The sequence below is a fragment of the Hyperoodon ampullatus genome (genome assembly GCF_949752795.1).
Source record: "Hyperoodon ampullatus genome assembly, chromosome: 3".
Lineage (NCBI taxonomy): Eukaryota > Metazoa > Chordata > Mammalia > Artiodactyla > Ziphiidae > Hyperoodon > Hyperoodon ampullatus.
In genome coordinates this window covers 63,427,908-63,440,145 of record NC_136916.1, presented here as the reverse complement: position 1 = coordinate 63,440,145, position 12,238 = coordinate 63,427,908, and the positions used below count along the sequence as shown (strand labels likewise).

The following is a 12,238-nucleotide window of genomic DNA, read 5'->3' as shown; positions in this document are numbered from 1 at the left end:
TTGATGGATGAATGAACAGATGAATGAGGGAATGAATGAATGAAAGATTCACCTCAAATGACATCTTTTCTGAAAAGCCTTTCCTAGGCTCCAAAATCAGACCCACACACTTCCTCACCAGAGCTCTCCTTCCAGCACATAACTTTTGGGACCATATGATGCCCACAATACGCCAGACTGTTTTCAAGCCAGGTGGCACCTTGAACCTGGGGTTTGAACTAGCTTTGGATTCCGTGCACTATTGTGCACTAAGGTCCCCAGGAAATGTTGTTGGCATTAAATGGAATCAAGCATCCTTGGGGATGATCCTCAGTTTCTCTACCTGTGAAATGGGCTGCTTGCTCTACCAGTGTCTATCTATACTGTCTGTGAGGCCCAACAGACACACTGTCTGGTTGCAGAACACTACTGCGTGGGGGAACCTTCCTCAGGTCGGACAAGGACTAGACCCTCTCACCTGGGCCTGAGGCTGCCAGGGTCCTGGTTCAGGGCCGAGTCCCTCCTGGCCATGGTGGGAGCTGGGTGGGCTTGAGGGTGGGCACAGAGAGACTTCTGTCTCCCGGTCACTCCAGGCCTCCCTCAAAACCTGGTGAGAACGTGTGAGAGTGAGTTTGAGGACTGAAGGGTCTCAGGGGACACTCACCCACTGGGCAGAGAAACCCTACCCAGTGATGGCCTTGATCTGTGTGGCCTTTGTTCCATTTTCTGTCTCCTCCTTCAAACTGGGACTCCCTGCTGCACCCTCAGACTGCTTGTTCTTAGAGCTGAATGAGGCAAACTTGGCAAGTCCTGCTGCTCTGCTCAGTGAAAGATTGTGGGGACAGCCAGGCTTATCGAAGACACAGGTCTTCTACCTGGGGGAGCAGTGATGCTAGAACCTCATGGGGACCCAGGGAACACCCACCTGCAGCCTGGGCAGCTGGGGCTCTGGGTGCGGTGACATTGGTTCTGGCTGGCTGGCGCTAGGAGGGCAGTTTGTGGCAGGAGGCTGAGGGGCCTGGTGCATGTGGAAGGCCACCCTGTAGGCCAGGCCCCCGCAGTGGCAGGCCGTGGGGTCTGCACTGGCTCGGAGCAGAGCCAGGTTGCCGCAGTAGTGGTGCGGGTCCTCGTGCTCCCAGGCCGAGAGGTTCATTCGGGGTTGGTCCAGGCACGGATAGATGGGAAAAATGGCCTTGCCCACCCACTGGGCCGCCCTTCCGGAGGTCCCCCTCAGCCTTCAGGCGCAGCTGTGCGTTGTGCTGTCCATCATTCTTGCAGAAAGCTGGGTAGGGAACAGGGGTCTCAGAGGTGGTCTCTGGGGTCTCTCTCTGCCTCCCCCAGGGGATGAGGAGGACAGGCAGGGCCCTTGGGAAGCCCGGACTGCCCGGCCTTTGAGTTGAAGCCAGGCTTGGTTTCCCTGTGGATGACGCCCTCTCAGGCCCCATCCATGGTCCCCTCCCTTTACTGATACGGGGAGTGGAGGGCTCTTAGCCTGTGAGATGGTCCTGAGTCCTGCCACCCAGAGGGAGGAGTTCAACTTGACTCTGATCTCTGACCACATGAAGGCCTGGAACTTAGGTTCCCTACTCCCGCACACGCCTCCTCCTCCAGGAAGCCCATTTGGATGTCTTCACAGTCTAGGCATGGATCTTTTGCTCTTTCCAGGTCACTTAACTATTCTCTCTTTGGAATTCCTGCCTCTCTACCTGATGGCTGGAATCTTCCTGATGGCAGGGCCCAGGTCTCCATCTCTCTGTCTACCCTGCCTACCCACAGTTCAGTGGCTCTAAGGCTACTCAGTGTGATGGCCGGTGGGACTGGCCCCAAACCTGCTGTGTGCTCAGCTCTTACAAATTCACAAAGCCATTCCTCAGCTGTCCTTTCATTTCTTCCTCACCCGACCCTGGGTGACCAGCGTCAGCATCCCCATGTCATACTGAAGGAGACAGGGGCTCACAGAGGGTCAACTTGGCCCAAGTGACACAGGCAGAGCTTTGGGATTCAATCTGGAGCTCTCCCCCTGCGCCTCCCTGCTCCCCTGAGGCTCCCTGGAGTCCCTGGCAGGGGCCGGGCAGGATTTGCAGGGTCCCTGTCTCTCCCTAGCCTCCACCCTTACTTCATACCTTTAAGCAAAGTAAAGACAAACTTGTTCCTGGTGAGGGTGAGGCTCTGGCCAGGGTCTTTCTGCTCAACGACATCAGTGACAGCAGAGCAGGCAGGGATGGGGTCCCCATCATTCACCTGCAACTGCACCCCAGCCCCAGAGCTGGCCTGCCGGGGCCTCTCAGCTGACAGCCGCAGGGCGTATCTGCCCTCCTCGTTAAACCCCACGCTCAAGACCTCGAACTCCAGGTCCAAAGTCTTTTCGTCGGCCTTCAGCCTCTGGCTCAGCAGGGATGCAGGGACCCAGGGTTCAGGCCCCCTGAAGGCCATGCCCATGTCAGGGACTGAGCCCCGGGCTGAGCGCTGCCCCTCCCAGCCACGTCCCTGCCTGGGCCCAGTCTGAAAGCCTACATGCTGGGCGCTCAGGGCCACACCCCCACGTTTCTCTGTTTGTTTGAGGAGAACCCAGGTAACAAGCCAGGAAGCTGGGCCTGTCCCAGGGAAAAAAGGCAGCAATGGATTCCCCCTATTTAGCTTTCGTTCATTCAGCAGGTATTTATTGAGCGTCTACTTTGTGCCAGGCACTATTTTAGGCATCTAGAATAGAGCAGTGAGCCAAAGATTCCTGCCCTCCTGAAGCTTATCTTCTAGTGGGAGAGGGAGGTGGGGACAGATAAAAGTAAACACTAAATATAGAAAGTAAGTTAACTATGATGTCTGCTAGAGGATGATAAGTTCTATGGAAAAATTAGAGCAGGGTCAGGGGTAAGGAGAACCGGTGTGGGGAGCACACAGGTATGGGGTAATCAGGGCTTCCCATTTCCAGGAGAGCCTATCTCCACATGCCTGTTCATTCCCTAGAGTTCTTGAGTTGGGGGAGTGTCTGTTCCCTGGGCGCATACCCTTGGCACCTGCTTCTAGAACCAGTTTGTTTACCTTCTGAATCAAAACGCAGAATATGGGGCACAGCTTCACTTTACAGAGAGCCCAGAGCTTGTCGCACCAAAGAATTGTCAAGCTGGAACGTATCCTTCCTGATCTTGGGTCTTGCTGATATCCAGCGGGAGAGGGTGGATTCTGGACACTCCTCAGGAAGAGCCATCTCTACCATCACCACTATACCACCATCATTATTCTCATCATTAGCCAATATCATCACCATCATTTGTGATACTCTTCATTGAGCAGCTACTGGGTACCAGGCACTCTATATGGCTCTGTGAGATAGATATAATCATCCTCACCTTACAGATGCAGAATCTGAGGCTGAGAGAATCTCAGATAACGTAGCTAGTAAGAAACAGAGCTGAGATCTGAACCTAGAGATTCTAAACCTATCTACATTTTCCCCTAGTAAATGTGGCCTGGGACCGGCTCAAAGATTTAAATTCAAACTATTAGGGACGGGGGCTTCCCTGGTGGCGCAGTGGTTGAGAGTCTGCCTGCCGATGCAGGGGACACAGGTTCATGCCCCAGTCCGGGAAGATCCCACATGCCTCGGAGCGGCTGGGTCCATGGGCCATGGCCGCTGAGCCTGCGCGTCCGGAGCCTGTGCTCTGCAACGGGAGAGGCCACAACAGTGAGAGGCCCGTGTACCGCAAAAAAAAAAACAACAAAAAAACAAAACTATTAGGGACTTCTGTACCTTCGTTATGAGTCTAAAGAGTAGATTTATGGACAGCATAGATTTTATTCAAAAGAGTTCATTTGAAGTCACCTTGACTGGAAGGCATCATTTTCAAAAAGTAAGAGATAACCAGTCTAAAGATGGTCTGGCCAGCCCAGATAAGGGTCCTGATGTATGTGGCAGGCTTCCTCTGCAATGATTAAAATTCAGTTTCTTCAGGTCCCTCAAGGAGAAACTGAGGCAGAGAGGGTTTATAAGACCAGAGTTCTAGTCACCTGACTTGCAGGTGATCTTGGGCAGATTCCTTTCCCTTTCTGGGTATCAGTGGACCCACCTGTATGATGGGTAGGAGTTGGTTGGATAAGTCTTTGCAGATAAGTTCTGGCGGTTTAAAATTCTGTAAGTCATGTCGGAAAAGGCCACAGTCTGGCCATTTTGGGAAGAGGGTGGCTGGCAGAGGTTACCTGGAAACGTTTGCTTCCACAGCTGGGCCTGGCCAACCAGCCTGGGTCTGGAGCCATGGTTTGCCTCTGCTAGGTCTAAAGTCTTGGAGACTCAGTGATTCGGTAGAAGTAGCTCTCTTCTCTCGCATGTTTGAAGTGACCCTCAGAGATGTTACAAGATGGGAGCCAGTCTCTTCTGCCCTCGGGCAGACCTCTGTGCACTACAGCCAGACCCACGCCCCTGCAAGCAGGCCCCATGCACACCACCGTTCAGGGTTTATCCTGAGCCCCTTCCTCAACGCTTCCCTCTTTCCCCCTTCCTCCCTTCTTTCCCTCCCTCCAGCTTTCTGCAGAGGATCTGAGGTGACTGTGCCAGCAGCCACAGCATGGTTTGAGGGCCCTCTGCATCTGATGACCCACCCTTCCCACTTCTAGCCTCCCCTCCCTTACTCAGTCTCTTGGCAGAGCTCATGTTTTGGTGTGTATGTTTGGTTATTTTTTTCTTTTTAATTCTGGTAAAATATACACAAGATAAAACCGACCATCTTAACCATTTTTAAGTGCGCAAGTTTGGTAGTGTTAAGTATATTTACATTGTCGTGCAACCAAGCTCCAGAGCTCTTATCATCTTGTAATACTGAAACTCTACACCATTACACAGCATCGCTCCATTGCCTCTGGCAACCACCATTCTACTTTCTCTTTGTGAATGAGGTTACTCTAGGCACCTCATATAAGTGGAATCACATGGTATTTGTCCTTTGGTGACTGGCTTATTTCACTCAGCATAATGTCCTGGGGAAGGCTCACTTTTGCCCCAAGCCAGGCCAGCCCCGTCTCTCCTCCCTGCCTTTGCTGTTGCTCTGTCCTCTGCCCAAACTGCCCAGCCCCACCTGATGTCATGCTACTCCTCCTCCAGTCTGGCTAAAAGCCTCCTCCTCTGGAATCAGGCTGGTGACTCCACCCGATTGCCACACACTGCACACACCTCAAACTTGCCCACGCTCAACTGCAGGTGCCTTCAGGAATCACGTCTGTGTGCCCAGGACAGGGCTGGGCAAGAGATAGGTGTCTGGGGGACCTCTAACGCCTTCTAGAAAGAAAGGGAGGGAGGGAGAAGTGATCAACAAGCCCAACCCAGCTTTTGCTTGTGCATAAAAGAATAAGGAATAGTTCTTTAGGCTATTTCATCTCGAGTCCGTTTGTGAGAAGGGAAGACCATTTTGGGTTTTTGACTCGCACTTGGACTCAGAGATGCATCCTGGTGTCTCAGTGGGCAGGCTGGTGCCCAGGAGGGAGGGCAGCGGCGCCGGGGGGTAAGCGGCAGGGCAGGAGTCAGTGTTCTGATGCTCAGGCTTCTCTGGGCCTGGCCTCAGTTCCACCGAGGAAGTCTCTGGACACCTCAGTGAATTTTAGCAGGTCACGACCAGATAGTTCCCCCATGTTATAGATGGAGAAACTGAGCCCGGGATAGTAGAGCAGGACCAGATCCCAACTCCCTTCCCAGGGTTCTTTCCACTCCCAGCTGCCTCTCTGATTCGGCCTCCTGTGGTTTTTCAAAAGGTTTAAACTCCAGGAAGAGTCCCGACTCCCACAGAAGGAGCCAAGGAGGGGCAGAGTGTGAGGTGAAGACAGGAGGCGACAGTGCTGACTTCCAGGCCGCCTTCCAGGCTGCCTTCCGCAGTCCCAGCATGAAAGGACTTCATGGGGCCCTCAAGTCTTCTTTCTTCTCCAGAAGAATGGCCACTCAGAGGCTGCTGGCTTTGTCTGGAAGAGCCTGGGCCTGTAATTAGCCTGCCCCAGAGAGCCCCCTTCCTGCTTCCCACAATAGCTCCTTTCAGCCTCCCCTGCTGACAGCCCCCATGGCTCCTGTGGGCCCTCAGACCCTCATCCCCAAAGGCCCACCTCCAACTGCCCCTCCCTCACCCGCCACCTCTGCTCAGAGCTGAGTCCTCATGGCAGGGACATCTGTGAGTTCACTGGATCCTCCCAAGGCCTGGGAGCTGGGACTATTAATCCCAGATGGGGTTACACATGGCGAAACAGGCACAGAGAGATCAGGTGGGTGAGTGAAGGGATGGACCTGGACCTCAGATTCCTGATTCCCAGGCCAGTGGGATCAAGCGATCATCACTGCTCCACACTGGGATTTCAGCCCCCAGCTCCCCACCAGTAGCCTCCCCTCCTCCACAGTGGAACTGCCCGAGGTCCACACCCCACTCCCTTCAAATCCACAGTGCCAGAGGCTCATGGGATGATAGAACAGACTCCAACTGGCAAAGTGAAACGTAGCAGCCAGTCTCTCCCCACTGCACAGATGAGAAAAGTGAGGCCCAGAGCTGGAAAGGGCCTTGTTTGTGGTCATTCAGCTAGTAAATGGTAAATGCAAAATTAGAAGCCTGGTTTCTTCCCTCCATTGACTGTGGGTTAGGACTGGGGCCTGGCTACCTTGAAACTCTCCCTTCTGAGTGGCAACTGATCCAGCCCCCATGCCTCCGGCCCCACCAGGTTGCATACCTTTCCCCTCCCGGTCTTTTGCTCCAGGCTCCAGCATGGAACACTGCCAGGAGAGTCTTGGGTCATCCCTGAAGCCCTCTGGCTCTGGTCTTAAGCCGAGCCTGAGCTAGGGCCATACCCATGATCCCTGGGCTCTCCCCAACAGCCTCCTCTGCCAGCTTTGGCTCAGAAAGAATGAAGTTCCTGGGGTCGCAGGAGGGCGAGGGTGCTAACCTCTCTGGCAGCATCAACGGCACTGACTTTTGACTTTTCTGTGCCCAGTTGCCCAGCTGCTCCACTGGCTCCAAGGACTCCCCTGAGAGGGCATCCAGCCTGCTTGGGGGCCAGAGCATGTAAGTGGGGGAGAGAGGAGGCAGGAGCGCTGGCAAGGGGCAGCACCAAGTCAGCACACAACATGACCCAAGAAAAGGTACTGCCTAAAACCTTTAGGAAGAGAGATGCACTTCACAGTCAGGCTCAGAGAGAGGGAGACGGAGAAACAATACAAGAGCAGGAGAGAGAAACAGAAAGGGAAAGACAGGAAGGGCAGAGAGAGACAGAGATTGACAGTGAAAGAATGAGGCAGAGACAGTTAGAATGAGAGATAGAAAGATAGCAGACAGGCAGACTGAGGCGGACAGAGAGAGACGATAATAGGGATGAAAAGAGGCACTAATGGACAGGGACAGACAGGCAGACAGAAGGACAGAGAGATAGAAAGAAAGAAAGAAGCCAAATAGGTGATACTGACAGACCCACCAGTGGGCAGAGGTTCTGCTGTGTTCTCATCAGAGTGCTGAGAGGTGTGTCCCAGGCCTACCACTTAACCAACTCTGGGGGCCTTCATCCAGTCCTCGGACTGGGCCCCAGAGGGTGTCCCTTAGCCACAGAATGGAGCAGCATTAAAGCTCTGGGAAAGGAATTTTTCTGGGGATAGAACCATGAACTCTGTGTGTGCATGTGGGTGGGGTGGGGTGGGGGTGGGGGATCTCGGGCAAAACTCCTAGCTCAGTCACTGCCCCTGACACATCATGTGGCCTCTCTGGTCCTCAGTTTCCTCTGGATGTGAGGGTGAGTAGGGGTAGAGCAGGGGTCTCTGAGGTCTCCTCCAGCCCTAAGATCTGGTCTTAGCTCAGACTCCTCCGTCTTTGCAGCTCACTTACTGCTCTATCCTATTTAACTCATGACCTTCACCTCATAGTCCAAGATGGCTGCTTGAGAGCCAGCCATCACAAGCACATTTCAACCAATTAGAAGGAGGAAAGACTAAAGAAAACACCTGTCTTTTAAAGAACACCTCTTTGGAAGTTATGCTCAACATTTCTTTTTCCATCTTATTGGCTAATACTTAGACTCAGGGCTGCATCTAGCTTCAAGGGAGGCTGTGGAATGTGCAATACTAGGTAGGAGACAGAATGTATTTCACACAGTTCAGTGATGCCATCACAGCTCCTCACAGCAGCTTCAACACAGCCTTACAATGTTTTCCTTTTGCTTACTAAAGATAGATAGATAGATAGATAGATAGATAATAGATAGTTTTTACTAGTGCAAATCTCCCTTCATTTCCCCAAACTCATCCCTCCTCTGAGTGTGATCACTGTGAACAGTTTGCTGTGTGTCTTCTAGATTCATTTTTTATGTATTTACACACACACACACACGTATACCTAGTTTAAAGGAACATAGGTGTGTATTATTCTGCAACTTGCATTCTTGGTTACTGTTACATGGCATTATGTCTTGGAGGTTCTGCCGTGCCAGTCCACAAGGAGGTACCTGATTCTTTGTGACAGCTGAATAGTGCCTTACCATATAGACTTATCAAAGCTTATTGATGGATATCAGGCTTGTCAAATTTTTACATTACTAACAGCCTTGGTTATCTTCCCTGCATATATATGCAAGTGGTACTTGAGGATAGATTCCTAAAAATGGGCCAAAGTTTAATTCTCTCCTAGTGTCGTGGGTTTAACTCTTTCTATGAAAATCCTTCTTCTCCATTGGGAAAATAGCGGTCAGCTCAGAGACCCCTTCCATCTTGGTTTGGACTGCTCCCTCTCCCTTCCTCCCTCCCTCCCACTGAGCAAGCACAGCCCTGGCACCATCCTCACTGTGCCCTCTGTTCTGGGGTCTTTACCATCACTGGAAGCCAATCTTACATCTTTTTTTTTTTTTTTTTTTTTGCGGTACACGGGCCTCTCACTGTTGTGGCCTCTCCCGTTGCGGAGCGCAGGCTCCGGACGCGCAGGCTCAGCGGCCATGGCTCATGGGCCCAGCCACTCAGCGGCATGTGGGATCTTCCCGGACCGGGGCAGGAACCTGTGTCCCCTGCATCGGCAGGCGGACTCTCAACCACTGCGCCACCAGGGAAGCCCCAGTCTCACATCTTAATGCTGCCTGGCTTCCCCACCCTTTTGTTGACTGTACACCCTTTCTCCTTTGAGGAGGAAGACACCTCCCCTGGTATCCTTCTCTTGGGAATTTAGGGCCCTTCTTCTGGTCCCTACCTTTATCCCTTCCCTCCCTGACTACCATAGCACCATGTTTTAGCACCTTTTGAGCCCTTTCTTCCTTCTCATTTACCCCCCTCCAGGGCACCCCTGCTAGGAGGGGGAGGGAAGAGCATGGTGAATCTGAACTAATCACCTCCCCTTCCAAGTTCTGGGACGGTGATGGGACAACTGTCCCTGCAGACTTGGGGGTTGTAGGAAGGTGCTTGGGGTGAGTAGCAGGCCCCAGAACCCCAGACTTCTTCTAGAGACAGACTGGGCTATGAGGAGTTGAAGAGAAAGCTCTCTGAGAGAGCTTTTTGGCTCTCCCCCTGGAATGGATCATACCTGAAATTTGAGCCCCAAAGCCCCATGAAAGTGTGACAAATTCCCCCGTTTCCATGGTCAGGGCCCTCAGCCCAGTTGGGCAGCAGCAGGCTGCTGATCGGGTTATTAAAAGCTTAGCTGGTGGTTCCCCTCCGGCTTGGTGCAATTCATCAGGCAATGGCTCCCCGGGAGTGATGGATGGTGACAAATGAAGGTAGGTAGGGGGTTCCTTAGCCCATCCTGGGCCACAGCTGGGGAAACTCAGCCATTAAAGCCCTGTACAGGCTTCTCCACTGAGGTGACTCTGAGGGCCAAGGAGATCAAGTTTCGGGCAAATGGTTTGGGGGTTGGAGAGTCTCCGCCAAAGACAAGCCGCCCTGTGTGTTGTGTGGGGCCCCAGCTGGGCTGTGGCCCTGAGCTGGCGAGGTGGGGGTGGAGTGGGCTTCTCTGATGCTGGAATCACAGGCGGGAGGCCTGCGGGGGTGGGAGGAGGGGCAGGGCCAGAGCTGGTGGGAAGGAGGGAGCTGCCTTCCTGGGAGGAGGAGATCAAACACCTTTTAAAGCAGGTGCTGGGGACTCTGCTCAGGGCCGAGAGCTGAGACTGCACAAGCCATCCCTCCGGGATCCCAGCCAGAGCTGGTGCTGGCGCTCAGAGGAGGAGGCCCCAGGGGGTGGGGAGCACCTTACCTGCCTGGAGGCACAGGACTCCCCAGGGTTACCACTAAGGAGAAGGAAGAGATACAGAAGGGAGAGGTCAAGAGAACGCCTGGTGGAGGTGGGGCTGGAGCCAAGCCTTGCGGGCCAGGTAGGATCGGGACAGGTGAGGGAGCAAGGAAAAGGCACGGCGGGGAGGGGGTACGACAGAGCACAAATAAAGGTGTAGGGCAGGAAGGGGGCAGGAATGGTAGGGTTGAGCAATTCTGAGGGATGAGGTTGGAGACCTGGAGATGGCTGTACTTGGGGGACCCTGGGGAGCTGGTACGAGCTCCAAAAGGCAGGGAGACATCAGAAGAGTTGTGTCTGAGTAGGGTCTGCTGGTGGGCAAGAGATTGATGGAGAGCCCTGTCCTGTGGTCAGCAGGGAACAAGGAGAGAGAACTCAGGGGATCTGCTCAGGAGTCGGTGTCCTCAGTGAGGAAGGAGGGCAACATGAAGCCCACATCTCAAGACCAGCCCATGGTGGCACCATCCCAGGGAGGACGTGCTGGGAAGGGAGAATCCAGGTCTCTAATAGCTGGGGGCATCTTCATGGCCTTTTTGGCCAGTCCTCCTCTGAAGGCATCTTGATGTTACCAGCCTATTCTTGATTGCCTTCTCTGATGGGGGGCTCACTGCTCTGTGAGACAAAGAAAGCTACCTTTGTCCTGAGCTGAAACCTGCCTCCTCTGAGTCAGTTCTAGCTGGCACTCTGGGAGGGGAAGAACACACTGCTCCCCTGGAACAGTTGGCTACCCTCCTTCTCCTCACCAGTGTCCACACTCATACCAGAACAGTCTGGCTTACATCCCTCATGCTATGATGATGTTATTGGTGAGGGGGGCAGGAGAATTCTAAGCAAGTCATGTCTTAGATGCTTCTGATGCTCCCACATGGCAAGGGAGGTAGGAGGTAGAGAGCCATCCACACTTTCCTGTCGTGAGCTTAGCAGCCAACAGCACTGCCTTCCGGCCACTGAATGGGGTCAGGCTGGGTCTGGAGCCAGGATTAGGTGCCTGTGTGTGCCGGGGGCAGTTCTATATGTGTGTATGTGAGTGTGCTGTGTAGATGGGGGCAGACCCAGAGCTCACTGGTCCACATCGGGTTGAACCCGCCTTGGCTGCTTATCCATGGGTTCATGGTGGGCTGGGCTGCACAGGCAGGCACATGGGCCACCCCCCACTCCTGGACTGAGGCAACCCTTGGCCATTCTCTGCTGTGCTGCTGCGGATTGGGGTGTTGCTGAGGCTCTGGGTGTTACTGAGGTTTGGGTGCTGTAGAACTTTTGGGGGGTGCAGTTGGACTCAGAGAGCCAAAAGCTGGGATGGGAGGGTGGTGAGCAATGAGGGGTCTCTGGGCCTTTTGCAACTGCTTACCATGGTTTTGACCATCTTGCCCCTACCAGTGCTTGATTTGCCAGAGTTTGAGTGTCCTTGGAATGTGGGCTGAGGTTCTGAGGTGTTATAGAGGTTCTGGTGTGTTACTGAGGTTCTGGGGGCTCATGGCGGGTGATACTGAAGTTCTGGGAGTTCTTGCGGTGTTACTAAAATTCTGGGGATATTGCTGAGATTCTGGAGGTGCTCTGGAGGATCTGGGAGTCCTTGGGGGTGTTTCTGAGGCTCTTCCTCACTCCTTCAGGCCCACTGTCAGCTCCTTTTAAGCTTAGCACTTTACCCTTTGAGGATTTTGATAACCACAGGCTGCTGAAGGCACACACGTGGGCCTCTGTTCCTGGACGCCAAAATTCCTCAGATTTAATCAACTTGAACAAAAACATGGGAAGGAAGGAAGCCCTGTCCCGAGGGCTTCGTGGTCCAATTCCAGCCCAAGGGGAGCTACGTGCCAGGCCCAGATGGCAGATGGCCTTCGTCTGCTCAGAGCCCAGAGGCTTTTTGCGACCCCCCTCTAGGAGTGAGCAGGACTTAGCCACCCCCCAATCTGTGCTCAGCTAGGAGCACTGCTGGCATGGGCTGCTCCCTGGGTGTTGGTGTCAGCCTCATCTGAATGTGCCCATGTGGGCTCACGAGGGCACAGCCAGGCAGCCCTGAGCCCTGCCCTGCTCTCTCCTTGCCTCTC

General features: G+C 53.7%; 2 protein-coding genes across 2 annotated transcripts in view; one reads left to right on the top strand and one right to left on the bottom strand.

Annotated features, from left to right (window-relative positions):
• Positions 1-2,412, bottom strand: part of CCDC33 (coiled-coil domain containing 33) — a gene marked incomplete at both ends in the record, with an annotated part of 124,137 nt that extends 121,725 nt beyond the window's left edge. Inside the window, 3 exon segments of the mRNA XM_079700120.1 lie at positions 905-1,214; positions 1,216-1,261; positions 2,103-2,412. Coding sequence (XP_079556246.1) covers positions 905-1,214; positions 1,216-1,261; positions 2,103-2,412 — 666 coding nt within the window.
• A 7,224-nt stretch (positions 2,413-9,636) lies between these two features.
• The window catches only part of STRA6 (signaling receptor and transporter of retinol STRA6), a gene marked incomplete at both ends in the record, with an annotated part of 29,023 nt that continues 26,421 nt past the window's right edge, over positions 9,637-12,238 (top strand). The window contains one exon of the mRNA XM_079699517.1: positions 9,637-9,681. Coding sequence (XP_079555643.1) covers positions 9,676-9,681 — 6 coding nt within the window. The remainder of the gene's footprint in view (positions 9,682-12,238) is intronic.